This window comes from Pimephales promelas, chromosome 6 (assembly GCF_988280905.1).
Source record: "Pimephales promelas chromosome 6, fPimPro1.hap1.1, whole genome shotgun sequence".
In the NCBI taxonomy this organism is placed as follows: Eukaryota; Metazoa; Chordata; class Actinopteri; order Cypriniformes; family Leuciscidae; genus Pimephales; species Pimephales promelas.
Genome location: NC_142774.1, coordinates 11,110,322 through 11,137,665, shown reverse-complemented (window position 1 = coordinate 11,137,665; position 27,344 = coordinate 11,110,322). Strand labels below are relative to the sequence as shown.

At 36.7% G+C, this 27,344-nt stretch overlaps 1 protein-coding gene across 1 annotated transcript in view; it reads left to right on the top strand.

Moving 5' to 3' along the window:
* tacr3a (tachykinin receptor 3a) overlaps positions 1–26,980 on the top strand; it is a 32,192-nt gene extending 5,212 nt beyond the window's left edge. Inside the window, exons 2-5 of the mRNA XM_039689370.2 lie at positions 2,926–3,114; positions 4,682–4,832; positions 17,835–18,031; positions 20,423–26,980. Coding sequence (XP_039545304.2) covers positions 2,926–3,114; positions 4,682–4,832; positions 17,835–18,031; positions 20,423–20,711 — 826 coding nt within the window. The 3' untranslated portion in view covers positions 20,712–26,980. The remainder of the gene's footprint in view (positions 1–2,925; positions 3,115–4,681; positions 4,833–17,834; positions 18,032–20,422) is intronic.
* The last annotated feature ends 364 nt before the right edge of the window (positions 26,981–27,344 follow it).

Below are 27,344 nucleotides of genomic sequence, written 5' to 3'. Positions count from 1 at the left end.
AAATGTCACATAGTGCTCATCATGGCTGCAGGCTACATATTTCACAACCCACATTTGCTGTTACTGTTGTTTTTGCTGGTAGGCAGTCACTACTCTACAGAGCAATTGTGACGTATGCAGGAATTTGCAGTGGGTCAGTGTGCTTGCAGTTGCGTTTGGAGGAAAGTGTGAGATTTGTGCTGACACCGCTTGCCCAGACAGTATTTTTAGTACAATGAATGTTTTATTTTACTGTCAGCGAGATGGCATTGCTGACAAAAACCTCATTCTGGTGCATTTGTTGGTTTATGAAACTTTAATGAAACTATTATGTGCAACATTTACGAATAGTGGAGGCCACTTGGTTCAATCTCAGTTCAAACATTTTGTCATCTATGGCAGTACACTTGAATTTGATATTATTTAGCTGACTTATTTTACATTTAGCCAATGCTTTCCATGAATAGAGTACACAAATTCTAAAATATCTAAGCTTTTGAACATCAAATCAAGTATATAATGCATGTATGTATGTACTGTATGTACGTGTGTCTGTGTGTGTGTATGCAGTGCTGAACTGATTACATGTAATCTTGTAATCAGATTCCAAATAAGTATTTGTAATTACATTTTAAATTACTTTTAACCAGACTACTTTTTTATCACATACATTTTATTACATTTTCGATTCTCCCTAATTCTTCTACTTCATGTTTTAAAAGTTTAGCAATATAAGGTACAATACCAACTTTAATGATACAATAACTCAAAAAAAAAAAAGCCGTTTTTAAAATTTCCTGAAACATAATGGTTTTGGAGATGCAAAGATTCCGCTCGAAAGTGACAATTTATATATATATATATATATATATATATATATATATATGATTTATTATATATGTATATATATACATATATGAAGAGTTCAGATGCAAAAACCTCTAAATGCCATTTGAAATTTTCTTCTTTAATGATGATTTTTTTTATCAAACTTGTATATTTAAGTTCAGTAATTTCACTTAAATAACAATTAATAGGTAATTATCATTGCCATTTAAGTGAAATCACTGAACTTAAATATACAAGCTTGATAAAAATTATCATTCTAGAAGAAAATTTCAAATGGGACTTAGAGGCTTTTGCATCTGAACACTTCATATACATATAATATGATTATATATATATATATATATATATATATATATATATATATATAGCCTATATATATACACACAAATGAAAGAAAATAATAGGATTTGTGCCTTTAATGCTTTTCATAAAGTAATGGAGCACGCTTAACACATCACAGCATGATATAATCTATTCCTTGTGTAGGGGGAGACCAGGGACAGTTGTAACAAGGGACGGTTGTAACACTTTGAATTCCTCCAATCAGAAACAACCTAGAGTGATGAGACTCACTCTGCTCATGCTCAGGTAGTTTTCCGCCATTTTTTTTTTTTCAAAAAGGGAGCTACAGTTGAAACTTTCTGGCAGAGTTATCAACAAAAGGTTGTTTTTGAGGTAAAAAAATTACTTTTCTTTCTGATGTACTTTTTTGGATGCTGTTATAAGTAAAAATTTTTTTATTAATTCAAACAAGTATTATTAGAATCACTGTTTTTTCAGCTAAAAATAGAAATGGCTAACAAGTGTCAACTAGCAGTCAAGCTAGCTCACATGAGATGAAAACATGGTTGGTGATACTGGGACGGTTGTAACGCCCCGTTTCGTTTATACGAAACGTTTCGTTTATATTTTAAAAACTAATTAAGTTTAAAAAAAACTGCATAGTTTCCATTTAATGTGCAAATTAAAAGTAAAATGTGCACTGTGCATAGAAAATTAAATGTAAAATGTCATCATATGGCATTTGCCATGTGACCCTACACCGATTCCACAAGAAGAGGAGTCAGGGATCAAAGACACTTCCCAGAGTTGGATACTGGATAAATTAATAGTCACAATAACACGACTGATACATAATATTTTCCATTTTGAGTAGGTTGTATCATTAATTCATTATGTAGCCTATATTTTAGACATGTTACAACCGTCCCTGACATACGTTACAACCGTCCCTGTACACTTGGACGGTTGTAACAGTGGAGATACTATTAATTTTGCAACCTATACATATTTCATAAAACCACTTTAATACATTGTTTCAGCAGTAGACGGATTGAAGTTTATAATATAACAAATTGGATATTCCAGTATAAATGGTTTTTGATGTATTGCTAAAAATTGCAAAAAAAAAAGTGTTTCATCTGTCCCTGGTCTCCCCTACTCTATTCCTTAAAATATCCCGCAACCACAGAATCAGTCTTCCGTCCAGGTTAAAGTCTATGGCTAATCTTTCGACCAACACATTAGGCAATACAGTATTAAATGCTGATGAAAAGTCAGCAAATAGGATTTTCACATGATTTTTAGGATCTTAAAGATGCGAGTAAACTAAATGCAGCAATGCTAACATTTGTATCATCCACCTTGTTTGACTGATATGCGAATTGCAACGGTTCCAATATATGTTGTGTTTTTAACACTACGTGCCTTTTAACAAGCCTTTCAAAGCTTTTAAACACCAAAGTGTGATAGTGATATGGTAGTGAATATGGTAAGCATATAGGCTAGCCCCACATTATGGAGTGCAGAAGTAATCAATGGCATGCGATTAATCAGTGTTCAAATTCTTCGTGTTACTTTTCTGTTATGGAATGTTGTATTAACCTGGCAGGTTGAATTGTTATAGCATCTGAGAGAAAGATTTACCTCTTTGATGGGAGCCATAATCAATCAGCAATTAGATCATTACACAACCTACAAATTAAAAACTGCTCAACTGTGGTCTGTCTTTGATGTTTGATCATATTAATGTTATTTGAAGCTGTTTCAGACTATGTGTGGCAGGAGACTGATCGTTCATCTGTTTGTGTTGTACAGGTACATGGCCATCATCCATCCCCTGAAACCACGTCTCTCAGCCACAGTCACTAAGGTGATCATTGTGTGTATTTGGTTGCTGGCTGTGGTTTTGGCCTTTCCAGTGTGTTTCTTTTCAACCATCAAAAAATTTCGCATACGGACCGTCTGTTACATTGCCTGGCCGAGACTTTCAGAGGACCCTTTCATGTGAGTGCTATTTAAATATGCATGCGCATTTTAAAGAAAAATATTTATAGTAGTGGTAGTAGTTGTCAATAATAAAAATGTAGCTGTGGTATCAATTTTCAATAAGGTTTCATTAGTTTTCATTATTTAACTACTTTAGTTAACATGAACTATAAGAATAATGACTGTACCTCTACAGTATTTATTTGTCTTAGTTAATGTTAATTTCTTTTACTAATACATTATTAAAATCAAAAGTTGTATTTGTTAACATTAGGTAATGCACTGTGAACTAACATCAACAAACAATGTATTTTTATTAACTTACATTAAAGCTGCAGTCCGTTAGCCTGGCTAATGTCAGACCATGTATCATTGAGAATGAGATGTGGTCTGGAAACCACATGTTCAATTTCTCGTATTTGAGGCGTGGTTTACGAATGCCCAGAGCCGTATTATTGGGTGCTTCGAATGTCTATCAAATGCGCCTGTATGCAGCTCATAGCCAATCGGTTCAATGATACCAGATGACATATGTAGAGCGACAGAAAATTAGACGATGAAGATGACGATGGGTCAGAGAGATTTAGGAGATTTATGTATACACAAGACGAGTTTCTCAATGTCAAGGATACTTCCATCAGTGAAAGGTTTGCTTTCGGCGCTGCAAAAATGGTAGTGCTACTGGTTTGGTTGCTGTATCGCACTGTTTAAACATACGTGACAGTCCTTATTTTGTCTTGTCAGCCCTCATAGAAATAAATAACTAAAAGTAATGGATAATGTATAGCGAGACGGTTGTTCTAGCGAATACAACCCCGCAAACTCTAACACGAAGCGGAGTCTTGAGTCAGCCTGAAGGGGTTGTATTCGCTGTTACAACTGCCTCGCTATACATTTTCCCACTTATAACATGGCTACCTACCAAATAAATCAATACTTTTACACAAAATATTGATTTAAAAATGAGTTTATTAATTTAAAAACTATTATTTTACAGGAGTGAACAACTGCATGCATAGCAACACGATCTAGCTTTTTAAACACATGAAACGGAAGCATCTCTGGATTAGTGGACATAGATGCTTCAGATGCATTCACGCTGGAGGCATTACCAAAGCGTCATTGACGCTTCGTAAGTTCCCTTTAAAGGGAACATGATTAGTAGTAGTGTTATTATTAACAATATTAAATCAAATCGTTGTAAAATCCTGTTTTCTGTTAAGTTTGTACATAGCTGGTGTATGGAAACGGTGTCAACAGAAGTTCAACATTCACAAGTATTTTGATCGCAGTCCAAAAGCTGTATGAGTAATCTGTCAAGTTTGAGATATTGAACATTATTTCTTCAAGTTATCGTAGAACTGTAAGGTTCGATTCAAGAATGAAATTGCAAAATATAAATCCGAAACTACACTCTCTGTTGTCAGATAACTTTTCCCAAATTATCTTGGAGTGAAATACAGTCAGACTGTACAGTCAGTACAGTCAATACTCACTCTCTCTCTCTCTCTCTCTCTCTCTCTCTCTCTCTCTCTCTCTCTCTCTCTCTCTCTCTCTCTCTCTCTCTCTCTCTCTCTCATTATAGCTATCATATAATCTTGGCAATGCTGGTGTACGTTCTGCCCCTGGTGGTCATGGGCATTACCTACACTATTGTCGGGTTGACGCTTTGGGGAGGAGAGATTCCGGGTGTTTCATCAGAAAACTATCAGAGCCAACTGCGAGCCAAAAGAAAGGTAAGCAGTTCATGTTCTTTGGGTTCAGTCAGTTGGCCGCCAAAGGGCAGTGAAATTCAAATACTAACTCTATGTTCCTAGATGTAGATTGATGGAATTGCTGGAACACACACAAACATCAGAGTAAACACACAACACACTCACATTTACTGGGTCATTACATGTGGGATCAATAAGATATTAGAGAACGAAGTTCTCCAAAGAAAATGGTAAGGGTTGGATAGTTCAGAAGATCATTTAGAGCACATGTAGGAGAAGGATAGAAAAAAATATTGTGCTCTTTTTTTTTTTTTTTTTTACACAAATACTTCTGGGCATGGTAAAAGAGAAATTGGCTTCATGTCGGTCAAGTGAATTAAATGTCAGCATTTGTTTGTGCTATGGACATTATAACAGCAACTGGCAGCCCACAAATCTAGCCTGTCAATCTGGCCTGTACTGTATGTACTGTATTTCTTTCATCGGCGGAAGGCAAAAACAAGAAAAGAAAATGAATGTAGGTTACCAAACCCATTTGATTACCATTGAGTTAATTGCATGGAGAAAAATCATTTCTCAGAAATATCTTCTTTTATGTTCCTCAGAAGAAAAAGTAATACGGGTAGAAGTAACAGTGTGTTCTTAGAAGTGACATGAAAAAAAAACTGAAGAAAACTGAAGCCACATAGACGAATCAATGGATAGATATGTATGCTTTTTTTTACATTAAACCAGCGTGCCTCATTTGTCTGTGGTGCTCATTAATTAAAGTGATAACATAGCAAACATTCTGCATTTGTTTGTACAGCCGAAGTAACTTTCGAAACCAGGGATTGTTTTATTTGATTTTTCTCACTGGAGAATACTTTTCAAGGAAAAATATTTGTCTTCTGCATTTGTCTATTTATGTAAAATGATTCAGTTGTTTTTCAAGTTAACATTTAAGACTTGGGGGATTTGAACAGAAAAGCACTTAACAAATTACCATAGTTGATCTATAGCACTCTTTGACTTAGCTAATGTTAAACTGATCAAGAAAAGCTTCTTGTTTGGAACAAAAAATGGTTTTGGACTGCAAAAAATATTGGGGGCTTTAAACTCAAAAGACTAGCTCTGTGTCAATTTCCTGTTCTTTCACAGTGTGTACTGAAATCAGTGAAAAACAAATATATTGTTTCTGAAGTTTTACTTAGTTAGCTACAGTAGGCTTCCCGTCAACTGGTGTGTCCTGAAAGCATCGCTAGCCAACTATGGTCGCAAGTTTCGTCGTTACCAATAGAGTTAAATGGAAATTGCGACCAACTTGCGACCATAGTTGGCTAACGATGCTTTCGGGAAATGCACCCCTGATCAGCTTCGGTTGGTAACTCAGAAAGATTTGCATAAGAATCAACAATCAACTTTAGAGTGTGTGATCCATTGTGTCTTGAGGTTGTGATTCTTGTGTAAATATATTTCGATGTGCTCTTCTGTGTACCATGTACACATTAGCCAGTAAAAGAAAAACTCAGTTCATTAAAGCAATGTTCCCTTAAGTGAGAAAGATGTGACTTACCCATGAATAGATAAGCTATTTAAGATGTATTAAATTAAATGAAAGTGTGCAAAATATTGCAGCTCTGTCACAGTATCCATCTGCACTTCTCAGTCCTCGTCTGCACTGCACTTCCCAGAATCCTTCTTGTCTCCACACCTAAACTCACTCCCTCAATCACCCACCTGTTCTTCGTCAGCATCCGTGTCACCTGTCCTTACCATGTTATTGTTCATTTGCATCTGTATTTAGTCTCCTTCTGTTCAATTAGTCTTGGTCGGTTATGTCATGTTGTGTGTATCATCTGCCTGTTTGCTTGCCTGTACCTGTTTTTGAGTTATCAGGAAATATTTCTATTGGAGGTTTTGACTTTGCCTTTTCTACAACCCGCACCACAACCATGACAAGAACAAGCATTTGGGCAGAATCTGGTCTTGCAACCCATTGTAAGGTCTTTGACAAGGATCACTCACTCTTTGGAATACAGTCGTTCACTGATTCAATAGGCTTTTTATATATTCCAATCAATAGCATTCAGAGCTCAGTTTCTGGTTATACGTTTCATTAATGGCAGCTGGGATTGTGGTGGCTTTTTTTTTTTCCATCAACGCTGCATCTTGCTCGCTCCCTACGGCTGCCCCCTCATCATGTCTCTTCTCTCCATTAGGGGCTGACATGCTGAAAATGTGTATTTGGAGCTAGTTAGATCTTGCGGATTTCATATGCCCCCACTTTATACGATGCTTAAATGTGATTATGGGATCCCAGAAGCATGTACATCTTTTTTTCAGCCTTTAGAAGACCTCCAATTAAGCCTAGGGACATTTTATTTTTATTGTCAGTTCAGATGAAACTCTTGGAGAAGCTGGTTGGTGACCAAACATTTATCTATTCGCAGTCTTTGTGTATCCAAAGCAACACCAAGTAACTTTTCCAACTTGGTCGCCCAAGGTTGGAAGTGGAATTGTCCATTTTTTTCTGTCGTAAATAATTTAGCCTACTGCATGTCGCACGTGCACGCAAGCACATGCTCTGTTTATCCAGCACCGGCTTAGGAATCATAATGACAATTGAAAAGCTACCTGACTACCAGTTATCTTACATGTAGTTGTAGTATACTGTTGAGTATATGTGTAAGTACAATTGTAAATCTTGCTGTAAAGCAAGTTAAATTTGTAGTTTTCATATTGTTTTCAAAGTTTTCAAATTTGTAGTCTTATTCGGACTACAGAAACACGGCCCGATCTGGCAATCTTTTATATCGTGGATATATCAGATAAAGGACCGCAAAGCTGTGGCATAAGTGCATTTCACCATGTCATGACTTGATCCACTGAAAAAACTTTGAAAACATTATTTTAAGGTAAAAAATCTTAGTGTTGCTTTAAAAAAACAGAAAAAAAGCAACCCAATAGAGACTTTTTTTGTAAACATGAATGAATGACGCACAAAATGGAGTGAAGATATTAAAATAACATCTGCTTTATGTGGTATATTTTCAGTTTGAAGTAGTGTGACCTGTTCTTAGAAATTTAATTGTGGCAAGCCTTCCTGGTAATGTTTCCAATCATGCTCTTAAGATATTATTAATTAGAATTGATGTGTATAGCACACACACAGAGGTGGATGAAGTACACAAATTAAGGTCTTGAGGAAAAGAACAGTTACCTTCATAAAATATGACTCAAGTAAAACTATTTAATACTCCTTTTCAATTTTACTCCATTAAAAGTACATAAGTACTTAATTTTTAATGTGCTAAAGTATTAAAATTTAAAAGGGTTACACTTTATTAGGTGTCCTTGTTACAGTGTAACCAGACAATTAAGTACTGTGCAATATTAATTAATTACATTTACATACTGTTGGGTTAGTGTTATGTAGTTACGTATAATTTATTGCTGTTACTTTAGTAACTACATAGCACTGAAAAAAGTGTTACCGTAAAAAGTACTGACCAATGTTTAATAATTAAATATTATATTTATGGGATGTCATGTAATGTAAAATTAATTACAAAATATTCCATCACCTTTCTTAATCCAGAGCAGGACAGGTTACGAAACTTTGTCATTAAAACTTCAAACGTTGTTATATTAGCTGAAAGCTTTAGGCAGCTGCACTTGACTTCGCTTGTAAGATTTCGGCTTCATGGTTCGAATGCCTCACTGCAGAAGTATGCCTGCCTTCAGGATTATGTAGGCAGTGCTTACTTTGGATTAGAAGAATCTGTTAATAACACTAATCTAAGCCTGAGGAAAGTGATCCTGTGAGTTACGCTCTGATGATTATGGATTTGAAGGCTCAGTTGATTAGTTTACCTCCAGACTCTGATCATGTCACAATAGCTTCCCTCACTCTGTTCTCAAGGCACGCATTTCTCTAGTTCTTTGGATGATGTTTGTGTGTTTCAAGGATGGGTTATGATCTGAAAGTTAATGCTTGTAGTTTAAAAAAAAGAAATCCATGATCCTTGGGAAAAAATTTAATGAAAGTCTCGGTTACGTATGTAACCCTCGTTCCCTGAGTAGTTCTGTTGGATGACGACGAATGGGGTTTCGGTTAGAAAGCTTATCAGCTTCTTACAAAACGAGCCAAAGGCAAAGAAATGCCATGGGTCTGCGGATTTTGCATGGCGCAACTCCGCCCCACTTCATGGGTATAAAAAGGAGAACGCCAGCAATATGCGGATATGTTTCTCGCTGTGGAGCCGAAACTGAGCTCAGGCAATCCCCGCAGCACGGAAGGTGACAGGGAGACGGAACGTCTCTGTTCCCTACTCAGGGAACGAGGGTTACATACGTAACCAAGATGTTCCCTTTCGTTGTCACTCCAAGTTCCGTTGGATGACGATGAATGGGGTTACCAGTCTAATCACGCCACTTTCTCAGCTGTCTTCCAGTGTCCTGGGTAAATCTGAGATCCCTGTCGTGAGACTGGCACGGACAAAGGACTCCTATTTAGCACAGGAATACCAAGGTACACTGGGGAGCATATCCCATAGTTTAGAGGATACATGCAATTGCTGTCAACCCAGAGGGTGGGACTTATGGACTTAAGGAAGCATATGGAGAAACACTGGGGTGGCAAGGTGGCTTGCCAAGGGAAAGACACATGCACAGAGAGGCTTACAGTGGAAATACACATGTGGTGGTCGCTCAGGGAGGGACCATGCACACAGGAGGCACCTAGCCAACGTGCAGGCACTGGCATCGGCGACAGCAGTGTTGGAGGAATTCAGGGCTTGTGAGGCTCACCTGAGGAAAATATTGCCCATATCCAGTCTCCGAGTGGAATGGCAAGCGAAGACACCTGAGCGGGTCCTAGTACCGGCTGGTTGAAGCAAGTACATGAGTGGACACAGGCTCCACTTGGAGACAGTAAAATCTGGTGAATGTGTTGGATGTCGCCCAGCCTGCAGCTCGTCTCAGGAACCTGACGATCAGGTCGTGCTTCCCCACTGACTTACCTTGGATTGGTTCATGGTGTGCGGCAATAGTGGAAAACATAGACCTTCAGGGTGGAGGGAGACAGCCTTCACTCAATACCATCTTGAAGGAAGGAAAGCACGACACTGATCGAACATCTCCGGGGGTCTTCTCCTGAGAGGAACACCAGTTGACAAAGAGGTTCAACTTCAATGGATAGACGTGTCTCGTGGACAACGCTGTAGCGGAAGTGATGGTAGCCACCACCACTGGTGGTAGGGTACTCAAACCTGCCTCGTCCCATCCAGGAGCCACACATGGAGGTTCCAAAGATCGGGACTAGGATGCCATAGGGTGCCCCGTCCCCATTGGCCAGGGAGGTGCTGTCGCAAGGAGTACAAGTTCGGAGAACCAGGTCTGGTTGGGCCAGTGAGGCGACACCAGAATGATCTGCTCCTCATCCTTCCTGATCTTGCACAGGGTCTGTGCGAGAAGGCTCACTGGCCAGCTGTGCGCCAGTGCATCCGTGCCGAGTGTGCCCTCAGTCAGGAAATAAAACAGGTTGCAATAGGACGAGTCGTGGGAGGCAAACAGATCTGTCTGTGCGTCCCAGAACTGATCCCAAATCAGCGAAGCTTGTCTCGAAGAGGAAAGATGACAGAATGGCTCAGGGAGTGAAATATGCACTTGACTCCGAAGCGAAAACGTATCTGCATATTGCCGGCGTTCTCCTTTTTATACCCACGAGGTGGGGCGAAGTTGTGAAAATTTAGCTGCATAGAGTAAATATTCTTATAAGCTCTGTAGGAAATTGGACATGGAAACACATTTCAAGAGAGAGCAAGTGTAACTTTTTTAGGTCATTTTTGTTAACCATCTGATACTGTGAATCAAGTGAATTTGTAAAAAGTGCAATTCACAAAACCTATTTAACATTCCTTGAGCATGCTGCGGATAATTATAATCAAAATTTTATAGCACAAAGCATCTATCCAGCTCTGCTGGAAGACAATGACTGCTGCCGTATTGTGTTAACTGCAATCACCAAACCACACTTGTGAAGTTTTGCTTATCTCATCCAAAGCAGAGAGCCAAGTACCTGAGCCACACTATCCATTTCCTTCCATATTAGCTTTGTGGCTCTTTCACTGGATATCGGCAAGTAAAAAAGCCATTTTAACCATATGCATATAAGGAGACCTAGCACATCTAAGATAACTCAAAGAAATTTGATTGATTAAACAATTACAATTTAAAATTCTTTCTTTCTTTCTTTTTCTTTCTTTCTTTCTTTCTTTCTTTCTTTCTTTCTTTCTTTCTTTCTTTCTTTCTTTCTTTCTTTCTTTCTTTCTTTCTTTCTTTCTTTCTTTCTTTCTTTCTTTCTTTCTTTCTTTCTTTCTTTCTTTCTTTCTTTCTTTCTAACCAAGAATAATTGGTTGGAAAGGTTACCTTTAATAATACCTGGTTATGCATATATGAGGAGGTAAATAAAATTTCTTCTGCCTTTCAGCCTTTTTCCGGAAACTACTTATTTAATCTCATTTGAAGTTGAATCATTTGGAAATCCATTCTGATTAGTCAATTTGTTAAACCTTTATGCTGTGGATGTCAATAAAACTCAATTGGGCTATATCACACATGGATTTTTTTTACATTCATTAGAGATATACACATTAGTAATTAAATTAATTAAAATAACAGTTTATCACTGTTTTTAAATTAATTAAAATATGAGATATTTCACAGTCCAGGCTGGTTGCAGCAAACAGCACATCACAAGCAAATAGTGCAAAGTGAGACAGTCAAGCCAGATGCACGAATATTCAGTACAATCTGCCCCTGACAGTCTGCAATCCATTTTCTCCACAGGAGCTGTTTTTGGGAAGGGTTCATTTTTTTCTAAATAAATATTCAAAATGACTCCAGCTCTGTTTGCTGGAATGAATATATCAATGCACCATTATGGCCAGTTTCACAGCCTTTCTGTCATCTGTCATCTCATTCTACTATGATCTGTTTTGCAAGTCTATGTGTGAAGGTGCTGAAAGTGGTTTGTGTTCTTTTTTTCTTGTTTCTGGATATGCGATTCCAACTATTTTAGGTTGCAGCTAGTATATACTCCAAGTGAACAATAAGCCAACAAAGCCAAACGTTAGGCAGTATTTGAACTGCTGTTGATTAGATGGTGTCAAGCTCCAAAAAGGACTGAAATGCACCATAAATGGAATTTTTTTTTTTTTTTTTTTGGCGCACGGCAAAGTAAATAATCAATGTCGCAGTGTCAATGTAAATTCCTTGCATTCAAAACAAAAGTTCACTCAGTCAATGCAAGGTTGGAAAGACAGAAGGGAAAGATACAAGTGGCAGATCAACACAATCTATGGGGCTAATTTATGATGTTAAATCAGTTGTATATAATGCACTTTGTCTGCTAGATTCGTTTATCACATTTTTTGACACGTCTTGTGATTCAAGTTTGATCAATGGATAATGGATCTCTTTTTAAACCCTGATTCTACAGTACGTATATATTGGAAGAACTGAAGTTACTGATAATGACATTGTAAAAGGTTTCGTGATTTCAGTTCACATGGTTCTGTTTGAAAATACCACAATTCCTCTGTCAAGCAACCGTTTGCTGAATCAATAATGGTTAGGATGAGAGTGAGTGTGTCTGCTGAAGAGTGAGTTTATTTTCCTTACTGATAGTGTGAGGTACTCTGTTGTCAAATTTGTCAGCTCAGTTACTCAGCAAGTGATGATGATTATTATTGGTTTTAATTTTCATGTTGACCACTGGTATATACTGTGTGGCTTAATATATTAATGAAAATGAGAATGTGACGTCACGCATTTGCATTGTGAAGGCATCCGTTGCCATGGTTACTTCGTCCGTGAGACAGAGAGAAATAGCGACAGAGAGAGCAGCTTGATATTTGTTTGCATTTTTGCGATAAGGCACAGTTTCTTGGGAATAAATGAAGAAGGGGGAAGCAAAAGGAAAGGGGCTCTGTCGGGAGAGACAACAACACCAAGCAGTGTTATTTAGAGAAACTACTTGACATCAACAACATGGACCTGTACGACCTGCTACAGAATGGACGAAAGACCCAAAGCACTACCACCTTTCACATACCCTGACATAGTCAATTACTGGGTTTATGGTATCAGTGCCTAAACAATTGCTGCCTACACATTGCAGGGATGGACTGGGACTAAAAAAACGGCCTTGGACTTTGACTAGACCCGGCCTAAAGCAATTGGTGTGCGGAAACTCGACAACAACAACGCCTGCCGCCTGGCATGAGTGTCACGAGACTTTAATTGTGGCTCATGATACTATACCGTCCAAATTCTAGCTAACAGCATATTATACACTCTGTTCCATGCTGCCTTAAAATGAATGTATTACATAATAATCTAAATTAATTTATGCAGTAATTAATCTTAGCTACTGTATAAATAATAATGCCACATTTAAATGAAAATAGGCTACACCATTACAAATGTAACTTCTGTATTCAAAATCTTCAAAGTTTGTAAGTATTAACTGTAAAGTTACCACAACATATTTCTTTTTGGCATGGATTAAGACATGCTTTTTGGGCTCTTGAATAATGGCGCAAATATATCTTTAGTAAATTCTGACAGTATTTTTTTTTTTGTTTCTAAGTAAATCTATGGCCCTATAGATCTGCTATGCATACTTTTGCCATATAGCGCAAGTAAAGAAATTCTATTGCAAACAGATTCACAGACACACCACTGTGAGCACATAAGATATGATGCTGCATGAATAGACAGGCTTAAATCCTGTAGTATATCTAGGCAGGTGGAGCTTGGGGAGGTGGAGGGTGCAGAGCATGAAGCACTTATCAGCCTGCGCCATATAGAGTTTTATGACTGAACTAGATACTTAGCAACTATTAAAACCAGATTAAGTCACCTAAAAATTGTGTTGGATATTAAAGTTTGTTTTAATAGAATATTTACAGAAATAAATAATAATTTATAATTAATTGGGTGAATTGGAGTTACACAGTCTCATCCCAAGAAGTCATATAACTGACGTCTTGGGACGTCTTTTCAACATCCGCCTTTTTAGGGTACCCTTAAACGTCGGTTACATGACGATCCCGGGCCGTCATACAACTGACGCTTTACCTTTAACGTCGGTTAGGTGACGGGTAGGTTTAGGTCTGGGGTAGGGTTAGGGTCCGATAACGTTATCTAACCGACGTTTAAGGGTACCCTAAAAAGGCGGATGTTGACGTAGGGTCAAAAGATGTCCCAAGATTTCAGTTATATGATGTCTTGGGATGAGACTGTGCTGATTGGAGATGCTAAATACGTTTACGGGAGTCCTGAGTGAGTCATGGGGAGGGTAGGGGAAAGACTTGGCAACCTATCCCAGAAAAATCATCATAATTTCTGTGAAAAAGAATTAATCTAGAAAAAAGTTGTTTTATTGCCTAGTGTTCATTTCAACTGTAAACTGCATAGACTAGTGTGTAATGATACATTTCGGTTTTCCAACGAGTTGTACTTGGGGGTAGTTTCATAGATTAAAGGTGTTTTTCTGTGTGTGTGTGTGTGTTTGTTGAAGTGGCATGCCAACCTCTAGTTAGAAACTAGTCAATGATTGTGACGCCATTCTATGCTATTCTATAGTGAAGAAAACATGACTTGGTGAATTTAAAAATGTTCACCCGTTGTTTAAGGCCCTGAAATTTTTTCTTCTTTTCTTGTACTGGGTTCGAGCATTACTTCTTTGTTGTCTCTCCGGACTTGTCTCTCTTATGATCTCAGTGTATCGATCAGCACTTTATGTCTGACTCTTCTCCATTCCACAACCTCAAACAGATCTCCAATCTCTATTTGCCACAGTTGTTAAGTCTCTATTCAAGCGCCAATCACCAAAAGGACTTCTATTTCAGTGAGAGTGCCCTTGTCTTTTCTCAATCTTTGTATCGAAGAGACAGGGCAGATAAGAGAAAACAAAAGAGACATACTATTGTGATGCCAAACGCAGTGCACTTTCTTAAACTCTCAGTTTGCAGAATCTTTCGCCTGGAGACATATTGGGAGAGAAACCTTGGCTTGAAGGGGGGTGGAATGGCGATCACATAAGCTTTCCTTTTACCCCAGGACATCTCACGTCTACCTCCTGCTCAACCGTTGATCAGGTTAGGGATGGAATACTGATGAAATGCTCATAGAAAAAGACAATATGAGTTCTTTAAAGAATCTGAATTCCAAACCATTGTGTCTGTGAAATAGGCTACACCATGTGTAGTCTTCTGTTCTTTCCTTTGATGATTTGTTTCACAGTTAATCATTTATGGCATCATATTTTCTATGCTCATTAGGAGTGTCTGATATGTGTGTGTGTGTGTGTGTGTGTGTGTGTGTGCAAATAGATCTTGATATCCATATACTTACTGTGAAATAATTGTTTTCAATCAAAGGTTTTTTTTTTAAATATTAAAAAAATATCAAGGTATGTTTCTAAAATTAATGTTTTAATTTAAAAAGAACTGTTGACTCATTCACAGAAATAGATTTCACGTATTCTAACATAGTTACTGAACCAAGCTATTAAAGGATTAGTTCACCCAAAAATGAAAATTTTGTCAGTATTTACTCAACCTCATGTTGTTCCAACCCCGTAAGACCTTCGTTTATCTTCGGAACACAAATTAAGATATTAAGATCACTCCTGCATACTAGTCCATAGGGTTCTTTTAAAGTCGTAATAAAGTCGTTATTTTTGTTTGTTTTTGCGCACAAAAAGTATTCTCGTCGTTTGATAAAGTTAAAATTGAGCCACTGTAGTCACTTGGACTATTTTAACAATGTCTTTGATGACTTTTCAATGGCAGCAAGAGTCATTCCCTCAAGAAGCCTATGGACAGTATGCAGGAGCGATCTTAATATCTTTAATATCCTAATTTGTGTTCCGAAGATGAACGAAGGTCTTACGGGGTTGGAACAACATGAGGGTGAGTAAATACTTACAGAATTTTCATTTTTACCCTTTAAAACATGTCTGAATGCATTCATTCTCATGATTTGCAAGATAATGACAGCATTCTTTGAAGGCGCATTGAAGTCATGATGTTGCCTAATTTTATATTGCCAGCAACAACATCAATAAAATATTGTTTATTTTCAATAATGTCATCCAGCCCTAATCATACTTAAACATGATTTCTCAAATTGTGGAGTTGATATGAAGCCAAAAGGTTAATTTATACATAAGAAATACCCCAATGCTGTGTGCACATTTAACAACTTACAGATGTTGAAAACCCAGTTCAACAGGGTGTAAATCTGTGTGCTTATCCTGTTTCTGTTCCAGTGTGATAATTCTAATTTCAGACCAAACAAACTATTGAGAATTATTCTATTACTTTAGTTATTTTTTGCTTTAAAAATAGTTCACATGTGAACCTGCAGAAATTACAACTTCTTTCAACAATCTAACCCTAATGATTGGTCAAGCTAAAATTAAAATATTCATTACATTGTGACAGCGTCACAAAATAAACCGTGTGAACCTAAACGGAGACTTCTTGTGGTGTCTCTGAGGCTAAGTGTGCATGCTAGAAGAGCGACTGTTGATTATTTTCTTTCTTCCAGCTTTTTTGCAAATTAGGGTGTTTTCATAGTACAATAATCGTATCTTAAAAGTTCAAGAAAGAAACCTGGTTCCTCAAGATATGACACTATAAATGGCTAAATGTTGTAATGACTATATTCACATTTATTAATTATTTTATTGATCTCTGAGTTTGGAGAAATCTTCAGATTGAGGAGTATCTAACAAAGCTACATTCGCTGTCTCTGAGGGACGGCATGAACAATGCAATTAAATTCATTAGTGGAGTGAAGCGGGAGGCTCCACCAATCAGACTTTGTGAAGTGGTTACAAAAACAATTCACCTCATGAAGGATGGGAAATGGATTTGTTATGGCAGAAGTCCCTGCAGGGGCAGAAGGATCCTGCTTGAAGAGAGAGTGGATATTTGAGGACCGAATTAAACTGACATGATGGGGAACTGCACAGATCTACACACAACACAGTTTGACAATTGACACAAGAACAGTAAAAGCAGTATGAGAAGTCAATGATTTTTCATGAATTGGGGCAATTACAACTTAGTCAACATACAATTTTCAGCAGCACGCACACCATGTTTGCTGAAGTCAGAGAAGACCTCATGTGGTGTCCTTGTTCTGTTGAAAATGCGTTGCCTGGGGTTTTCTTTCTTGCTGCAGATGCATTGCTTGCCCAAAGTGTCAAAGCTTGTTGGTTGCATGACCAAGATTTTGGTATCCTGACACTGTTTAGTGCTTATGGGTGTGCTGTTTGCTGCAGGATTTGAATGACAAGCAGTGTCTTAATGAATTAACATAATGAACAAAAACACAGCCGTATAACTGTTTATGATATGATTGCTCCTCCACTGCACTCTTTGTTTTTGTATGTGTGACATAAGGTCAGTCATAATGTTGGAATGGCTTTTTTATACTCTCCACCTTGATGAACCTTTATCACATTTATCATCTCTGTGTGTATCTATATTTATTTTAGCATAAATAAATATAAATCTTTATTATAACGGTAACACTTTACAATAAGGTTCATTAGTTACTACATTAGTTAACATTAACAAAGAATGAACAATACTTATTCAGCATTTGTTAATCTTTGGTAATGTTAATTTCAACATTTACTAATACTTTATTAAAATCTTGTTAACATTAGTTAATGCACTGTGAACTAACATGAACAAACAATGAACAGCTAGATTTGTATTAACTAATGTTAACAAAGAATAACAAATACAGTAACAAATGGTTAGATCATGTTAGTTAATGCATGAAGTAATGTTTAATAAATGAACCTTATTGTAAAGTGTTACCATTATAACTTATGCAAGCCACATCACTGATATACTATATGCCGACACATTTCTCCGATATAATAAATTCCCACCAATTATGGTAGGATATTATGTAATATTTTACTTTACTGCCTTCTTTTTCTGTTTCCAGGTGGTGAAAATGATGATCATCGTTGTGGTGACTTTTGCGATCTGCTGGCTGCCATACCATGTGTATTTCCTGGCTACGGGATGGAACAAGGAACTGCTTAGACCGAAGTTCATTCAGCAGATCTATCTGTCAGTTATGTGGCTTGCCATGAGCCCCACAATGTACAATCCCATTATTTACTGCTGCCTGAACAGCAGGTAAGACTCGAGTGCCACAACAACAAAAGATTAATGACACAAATGTATTTTTGTCAAAGCAGCATGAGTGTTGTTGCCACTTATAGTTGCATGAATAGGCCTTATCATACAGTAATGGACACCCATAAGATGTTGTTTTTTTGTGTGTGAATACAATAGTACTCCTAAATCAATTATTAAAATGAAAGTGTAATTAATAATCAGTCCAAGTGATGGACGGGGACATGAAACAAGCTTCACTGAATTTCCTCATTTTTTCAAATTTTGACCCCACGATACTTGAATAATTTGTTAATATCATGAACATATTTCTCATTATTTTTCAAAGATATAAAATGGATAGGTGTATTTGTACAGACATTTTAAAGGGATAGTTCTCCAAAAGTGACAATTCTGTCATTATTTCCACTTCTCCAGGTTGATTTAAACATATATGCTGAAATTTAAAGTCATATTTTGGAATGACATTTGGATGAGTAAATGATAGATCATAGATGACAGGTAATAAGATGCACTTAATGTCATGACAACAGCACAACTATCATTAGAAACAACTTTAGAGCCACCTTCCCCCTCCCCCCCCCCCCCAAGATTTTAATTAAAGGAATGTTCTAGGTTCAATACAACTCCGTCTGAATCCTTGATGTGTTATCGATCATCACAGAAGAACATTTAGACTCATCCTTTAGTTTACAAAAACTAGCAAAAGTCATCTTCACAGCAATGCACTAACAATAGAAGTCACTCAGGCCAATGCATCTATTAAAATTTGCAACGTTTAAAAAAAAGTAAAGCAACAAAACATTATACATAAGATATGTTTACATACATTTTTTTCAACTCCTATCATGACCATTTTAACCCTTTCAACCCAACCAGAAAACGACTAAGAAAAAACACTCTCGGGTATTACATTGATAACAAAGTATATATCCCTAGAATTATTTGTGATGTGTATTTTGAATTAGATATCTAGGAATTATTTAAGATGAAAGACCCATTTTTGCCCACTTGAACATGTACTGTGAAACGCACATCATTCCTTTCATTTCATGGCCATACAAAATCAATGGCATGAAATATCTTTCTCGGGTTTATTTAAAAGCTCACTCTACCATACTGTGAGAGCATGTCTGTACATTTAAGATCCTCATAAGATATAGCTAATGACCTTTATACAGCTCTGTAGCCTTTTTTTTTTTTTTTTGAGGGGGAGCACTCTACCATTTGTAGCCTGGCAACCGTTGCTATCCACCATTAACTTGATCAGGCTGGGACATTGACTTCATGTAAATGCACCACAGATGGAAAACATGGCTAAAATGCAAGACTGGATGAAAAATACCCCACATCTAATTTCTTCAGGTCCCATTTGGCTTAGTTTACAATGACTCCAGTACTAGCATAACAATTTACAACCATACACTATTCAATAAGCAGAAAACTAGACATAGCAGGATCATTATCAATCAATGAGTTGAATATTGTGGGGGTGGGGGGGGGGGGGGATAACTGCTGTTTAATGTACCAGACAGTATTTGATTATTTAAAATACATGGCTAAGCTTGTTATGCTGGCAGTAGCCTCTGACACCTAACCTGTGATATTGGTTTTCTCTGTATTTTGTGCAGTCACTCGAACCTAACAAATTGATTGCTTTTAATGGCTTTTGGTCATTTGCAAAGGTATTTAAACCCTGTTTAAACCTCAGAGTAAAAAATAAAAAAGTAATTGTGAGATAATGGGCCCTATCAAACACTCGACGCAATGCGGCACCTGGCGTGACGCAAGCGTTTGCTAGTTTCAGCCTGACGCAGTTATCATTTTCTTGTCTTATGCCGTGTTGATTAAAAAGCAAATGCATTTGCTTCCATTTGTGCGCCCATGGTTGTGCTGGTCTGAAAACAAGGTGTGTTCAGGCGCATTGTTGGCGTGTTGCTATTTTGAGGCAACTTAAAAAGACTGCACCATTGATCAACTTAAACCTGGTCTAAAGTCAATGGCTCAGTATTTATTTTTTGTTTTTTATTTACAGCACCTTAATGTGAGCTTATAGGTGGGGCAGCCGCACACAAACGAACCAAATATTTATAAAAATAAGGATTACAATGTAAAACACACCAATTACTCATTAAGAGAATAGAGACAACCCTTTTAGACCATGCGACGGGCATGACGACCATTTTTTTTTTCTGTGCGCTTTAGACTATGTGCTTAGATTGTTAAAATAGGGCCCAAATTTTACCATAAGAAATAAAGTCACGCTGTGAGATAAAAATGTGTTGCAATTGCAAGTGAGAGATACAATCCTGCATAAATCTGCAATAATATAGCCTTTTTGCCCATGAATTTGTTCAGTTTTTAATTGTGTTTATTCTCGTCTTGGCTCAGGTTTCGGGCCGGCTTTAAACAGGTTTTCCGCTGGTGCCCGTTTGTGAGGGTTTCTGACAACGACGAGCTTGAGCTGCGGGCCATGCGGCATAAAGTAGCGCGCCAGAGCAGCATGTACACACTCTCACGAATGGAGACCACCGTTGTCGCTGTGTGTGACCCCTCAGAGCCAACCGCCCACCCAGGCCGGAAGAGCCTTCTCAACCACCAGCACAACGGCTGCTCCAACCCAGCCAAGAGCAAAGAAGTAACGTATATGCAAAGTGACCCGAAGGAGGAATTCTGTTGAGGTGAACTTTTGATGTAAGATTCACACTGAAGTATCAAGCACAGCCATTTTAATGAACCTCATTGCAAGGGATGATGAGAAGTCATATCTTTAATTAAATTTGCTAATGTATTACACTCACTCAACCAGCATCCTCATATAGTCATTTTTTAAGAACTGTATTTCATGGAACATGCCTGGTGTGCTTTGCCTTGAAAACTTGAGAGTCGCCCCCAGCTCTCATCATCACAAAGACCAATATTGTCCAACATCTGAGGAGCACTTTGTCCATACCAGAAATTGTAGCTAGAGGTTCCCTTTGATGCCTATCAGGTAGTCTACTGTTTTCTTTCATCATGTGGTTAGCATGCTACATGAATGCCAAAGGTCCGATGTGATTTCTCCCTGAGGCTAAACGCTCAATTCTTGTTAAAATTTCTCATGTCTGAAACGGTTTATCCTGAGCAGTCTGAGTAGGTGCATTTCCAGCACAATGTCAACTTGGCTGAATTGTGAAGTAAAATTAAAACATTGGTTACACTTTATTAGAAGGTGACGTAGTTACATTGTACTTACTGAACTAAGCACTGAATAATATTAATTAACTACATACTTGTATGTACTCACTATAGAGTTAGTGTTTGGTTTAGGGTTAGTTGCTTGTATTTATGCATAATTTGCTGTTATTGCTATAGTGAGTACATGTAATAATGTAACCTGTTAACAAAATCATTGATTTGACTGATAACCTGAGTTGGTAAAACCAATTGTGCATCAGTTGAAGATAGAGGCTGATAATAGCATGCTACTTTGTATGCATATTTTCAGTTTGCATGGAATAACTGGACGAACTGTTCAGAGAGCAATGAGTGGGAAACTCTATCCCAAAATGCAATGCGCATGACTCCTCATGACCTTTCATTTCAAAGAGCCAGCGGTGTTCTTTGTTGTTACTTTGCTTCATTGATCTTCTGATCAAATTTTAATGTTTCCTTGATAGCAGGATGCTACATGCTGAATTGAACATGCACAGAGCAATGTAGCATGCTACTCTTTGAAATATGTGCATAACATGTACTACTGTTGCACATCTTATTTGATCAAAAATACACCAAACAGTAATATTGTAAAATATTATTACAGTTTGAAATAACTGATGCAAAAACAGTATTTATTCATGTGATGGCAAAACAGCCGTTACTCCAGTCTTCAACGTCACATGATCCTTCAGAAATCATTCTAAAGGCCAATTCACACTTTACGACATATGGCAACAGACACTTCGTCAGGTTTTGTCTGATAAGTGTGTTACCCCTGACGGTGTCAGTTTACATCTGTCGGAGTTTGTTTTTCGCTGATTGAACATACTGATTCTGCGCTTTTCGGGTCGTGGAAAGTCTGGGAAGTGACGCACTGTAATTTGGTGATTGTCTGCGTTGGTCAGCATCTGTTGGTGCAGTGTGAATTGGTCTTAATATGCTGACTTGGTGCTCAAGAAACTATTAATTTGTTTAAAATAGCTTACTGACTTTTTTTAAATTTTTTTTATGATAACAAATCGTATGCTGGCTGGAACTTAATTGAAAGGCTTAAGTGAAATGAACTCTCATTTTATTCCAAATTCACTGATACAATCTTTAAAAATAAAAAGCTATTTGTATATTGATATGGATTAAAACCTACTGGTAATCGGCCAAGCAGATGCATACTACGAATAATGGTAGTGTAAGCGGTTCCTCTCGTGGGAACGTGATGTTATATCGTGGCCACACGATGTGAAGTCATGGCCTAGAAATGTTGAGGGAACAACATTTTACTTGTGGCCACAAGTTTAATGTGTAAACAGTAGTAATAGTGTCAACATAGCCAGGTTTAAGTTATCTTAAGTCAGGTAAGCCACAGACACTAAAACTGGTGTGATACTGTATGGTCTGTTAGATTTTATTGGTATTGCATGATTACTTGTATTGTTATAATCTTATCAACCACACTATCAGTTCCCACAACAGCAATATTACACCAATACCATAATTCTCTTTTCTTTTAATATATCCCAATCTTTAAGTTATTTTTGTCGATTCCACCCCTTGCTTCTTATTTTTCACATTTTTAGTTTGAAATTTTGGTTTGAAACTGCAAGCAAAGCTGGTGCTTCCTGTATACTCTTCAATGAAGCTTTCAGCTGAGCAACAGTCAGGTGTCGGTTTCTCAAACTTGAGACTGTGATGTGTTTGTCCTTTTGTTGCTGTGCATTGGGCCTGTCCACTTTCTGTCCTGGTTAGATCCATTTTTTTTTTCTTCTTTAAAGATAGTAGACATCGAACAGCCTTCATTTCTCAAAAGAACAGACTGATGAGTTTCTGGAAAAATATGTTTGTGTCTGGCCATTTCTAAATATGACCGACCAAATAGAATTCAGCAACTGTGAAAAATAATATTGTATTAAATTTTCCACATGTCATTGAGCAGCACAGACATGTGCAATAATAATAAAGAATAAATAAGAATAATACAAAATGTTTATTGAGAACTAAATAAGCACATTTAAACGGTTTCTTAATGGCTTTGCATGTATCAAGTAAAATTTTTAATTATTTCAAAAAGCTTTAATAATTTTAATAGTCAAAATAAATTATTGTTGTTGTCAGTTGTATTGTGTTGTTGCACCTCATTGTAGTTTTGTAAAATAAATAAGTAAATAATTAAATTAAAACAAGGTTAAAGATTGAAATGGAGGAAAACATTTTTCCTGGTGGAAATGCCAGAGTCTTTCCTTGCCTGACCTCAGAGTGATATAAGCGCCCCATTTAAATGGTTGTCTTATCTTGTCCTTGGGTTGTTTTCCATGTTTTTTCATGATATGCTTCTAGTCTATGCTACTTGCTTTGGCTTTTTATTTTATACTGTGTTACGGGAATCTAGGACTGGATAATTCACCCAAAAATGAAAATTGACACCATTTATTCACTCTTGTGTCACTCACAGTTACCACTGACTTAACATAAAAGAGACATTTCTCAAAATATCTTCTTTTATGTTCCAGAGAAGAAAGAAAGGGTGGATGAATAGGGGCAGAATTGTCCCTTTGGGTGTTTTCTCTTTATTATTATAGATTTGCATACTCCCACTTGAAGGCTTTCCAGCAGAGGATATATTTTCCTCAATGAAGGGAATTTTCCTCAATTTCCTTCACTTTACCCATTTAGAAGCAATTGCTCAGTAATCCACCACTAACAAACACAAGACAAGATCCATAGCTAGCCTATCCTCAGGTATTGATCGGTCAAGTCTGAGGAGTGCTGGTCACAAACTTGAGCTCTTTAGTTGTACCTTAGAAAATATGTCTGGGAGCCTTGGTATATGCTCTCCCTCACTGCACCACGAATTGCAAGTTTAATGGATTTTTTTTCCAGGTGAGGAATGCCAGCTGTGGCCCTTCAGATAAACATGACCTCTTCTCACTGCGTGCATGCGTGTGCTCTCAGACACATATGCATAAATGCATGCATTCATGCTGCATATATTTATCATAATATAGTGATTTTTTTCAATAGCTGTTTTTTTAATGTTTGTGTTCTTATTGTACATTTTTCATCATGGTAAAAGTATGTGTTACATTAATGTGCGTATGGCTCAGAGTTTAAAGTGGTGCCAGTCAAAGAGGTCTCGTCTTACGGACATTTTGATGATATGCCGGTCAAATATCGCCTCTTAATTGGTCAAGTTGAGGAAAACTGAAGGCAGGCTATGTAATTAAAAAAATGACATAATCAGGCCATATTGCAACATGTTATTATTAGCCTAACTTTCAAATAGATAGAAAATAACATGATCGTCCGATTGGCGTCAATCTAACACAGTCTCATCCCAAGACGTCATATAATTGACGTCTTTGGACGTCTTTTGACCATACGTCAACATCCACCGTTTTAGGGTACCCTTTAACGTCAGTTACATGACTATCCTGGGACGTCATACAACTGACGCTTTACCTTTAACGTCAGTTAAGGTGATGATGTAGGTTTAGGTCTAGGTTGTTTAATAACTTTCAAACAGTAGAGCCTGTTCCTTTATAACATAGCCAAAGGTCTGTGTATTTTTGTTTTATATATTTTAGGCTTAATCTCAATTTCATATTGTGTAAGGGGGGTGGGATTATTACGCAATTTTAATCGGACAATTTTACCGTACAGAGTTAATTTTGTCGGACGTTTCATTTTTTTCCCCGGCCAATGTTCGGTAATTTCTGGACAATGGATGGCCATAATGAAAGTGTGCCTAATATAAATTAATAAAATAATTGTTTATTTACAGGAATAAGTATGTGAATATCCGTAAAAACATTGATGATATATATATATATATATATATATATATCCTTTTTTTTCTTAAAGCAAATTGTATTTTAATGATTTCTGTAGGATCATGTGACTCTTAAGACTGGAGTAATGATGCTGAAAATTCAGTTTTGCCAACACAGGAATAAATTACATTTTTAAAATATAATACATTTTAAATAAATGCAGCCTAAGTGAACCCCAAACTTTTAGAGTGCATTTCACTGTATATATATATATATATATATATATATATATATATAAACTTTAAAATGTGATCCAGATTGTATACCTTTATGAACATGGACTCAATAACGTGTGTACAAATAATATAGGTTAATGAATCCCACATAGACAAAGAGACAATATCAAAGAACATCAACTTTGTCTTTTGATGTTCTTTGAACAAAGCACATCTGGCATTTTTGTGGCCCGATTTCTTGTCTCTTTCAGCTCTTTCAAACATTTGCACATGTCCTTTAAGTGACTTTCCTTGACTGTTTCAATTTTTTTTTTTCTTACCTTTTCAGTGTTAATTTTGGTGATGTTTAGTACATTGCATATCAGTAACCTTTCATCTGTGAATAGCCGCATCACTGTTTTAGACAAGCCTTTAACCGAACTTCTTGTAAATAGGACAATTCACTTGCCTTGTGAATGTGCTGAGACCATTTGAAAGTATTAATCATGAATGTAAAACATCATGGACATATTTTGATAGTGTCGTGCATTCTTAGTATCTCTAAACAATAACAACAAATCATGCCATTTTCAACTCCCAGTAGTCTGAGTGAACCATAGAGAATGTGTCAAACGTGTCAAAGCATGTCCTTATTGCCTTACTGTATCAGTGTGTTTTTATGTTTAAAAAATGCTCCAAATGTCCTTAATGGAATGCATAACAACTGTACAGTATGTCAATTGGCATGTCTTTTGTTGATTCCATAGTATACAGACACATAATTTTTAATTTATTTTTTACACATATGCCTAATTGTGCTGTACATTAATCATATGTTTGAGATCTGACAAGACATTGCGGCTTTACGTGAGGCGCCGTTCCTAATAATAATTTAACACAAGGATATAATGCTTTACGTGTAGTGTAAATATAACTGTGTACTTGTCGAAGATATTTGTGCAGGTTCTTACTTACTTCTTACTAAAACGGTATAATATTATAACTAGATTTTACATTTAAATAAAAAAAGATTGTATAATTATCATTCAAAACGTGCTCATATCAGGTGAAACTCGAAAAATAAGAATATCGTGCAAAAGTTTATTTATCTCAGTAATTCAACTTAAAATGTGAAATTGATAGACTCATTACATGCAAAATTAGATATGTTTTAATTTAGATGATTATGGCTTAAAGCTTATGAAAACCCCAAATTCAAAATTAGAATATTGTGAAAAGGTTTCCATAATGTAATGTCATGTAATGAGTCTATATAATATATTAGTTTCATCTTTTAAGTTGAATTACTGAAATAAATTAACTTTTGCACAATATTTGAATTTGTCGAGTTTCACCTGTATTATTTGCTTTATTGATAAAATACGCATTTTAACTGAATGTTTCAGCTGCTTTCTTGTATAAACAAGCATCCATTCCCATTTTCCTAGATTAAATGACTATACTGTTTACAAGCTTTCATATTTTTAGGGGAGGATAAAAAAAAAACAGGGACAAAGCTGTCTATAATGTTGGACATGCACAATAGCTTTTTTCAATAATGATGTCTGATCTTGCACAGGATAGTTATTAATTAGTGTAATGTTTACTGTGATTCTTAACTTTGTTTGGTTTGTTTGTTTAATGTGTTTGGTTGAAAAACTCTGTACTGCCAGTTATATTTTGTGTTAGATGTTGACTCTAGTACAAGTATTGTAATTGCCAAACTGTGATTCATAGAAATAAATGTGTTCAAATGCTTTTAAAATGACAAATGTGAGTTTCCATCAATTGACATCCATGTCGAAAAGCTATTTTGAAATAATTGCCATTGCTGTTGCTCAAGTTGAAATAGGGTCAGCTGAGCAATATAAACTGAAATCCCCTCTGGATTCAACATGTTTGTGATTCGTAGCTGAGGATGTGTCGTTTCTGAACCACTGATTTACACTCATCTTGAGGCACTAGATGGAGTACTTTTAAGAATTGTTCAGCATCAGTCATGTGCACGGACTTTTTACTAAATCCGGTGTAACTCAAATGAGACTAATCCCTAACCCCCTCTGATAACACTTGTGGTGTGTATCGTTTTCCACTCGGAGCTACTCGCTCCTGACTTGCTCTGTTTGCCATGGAATG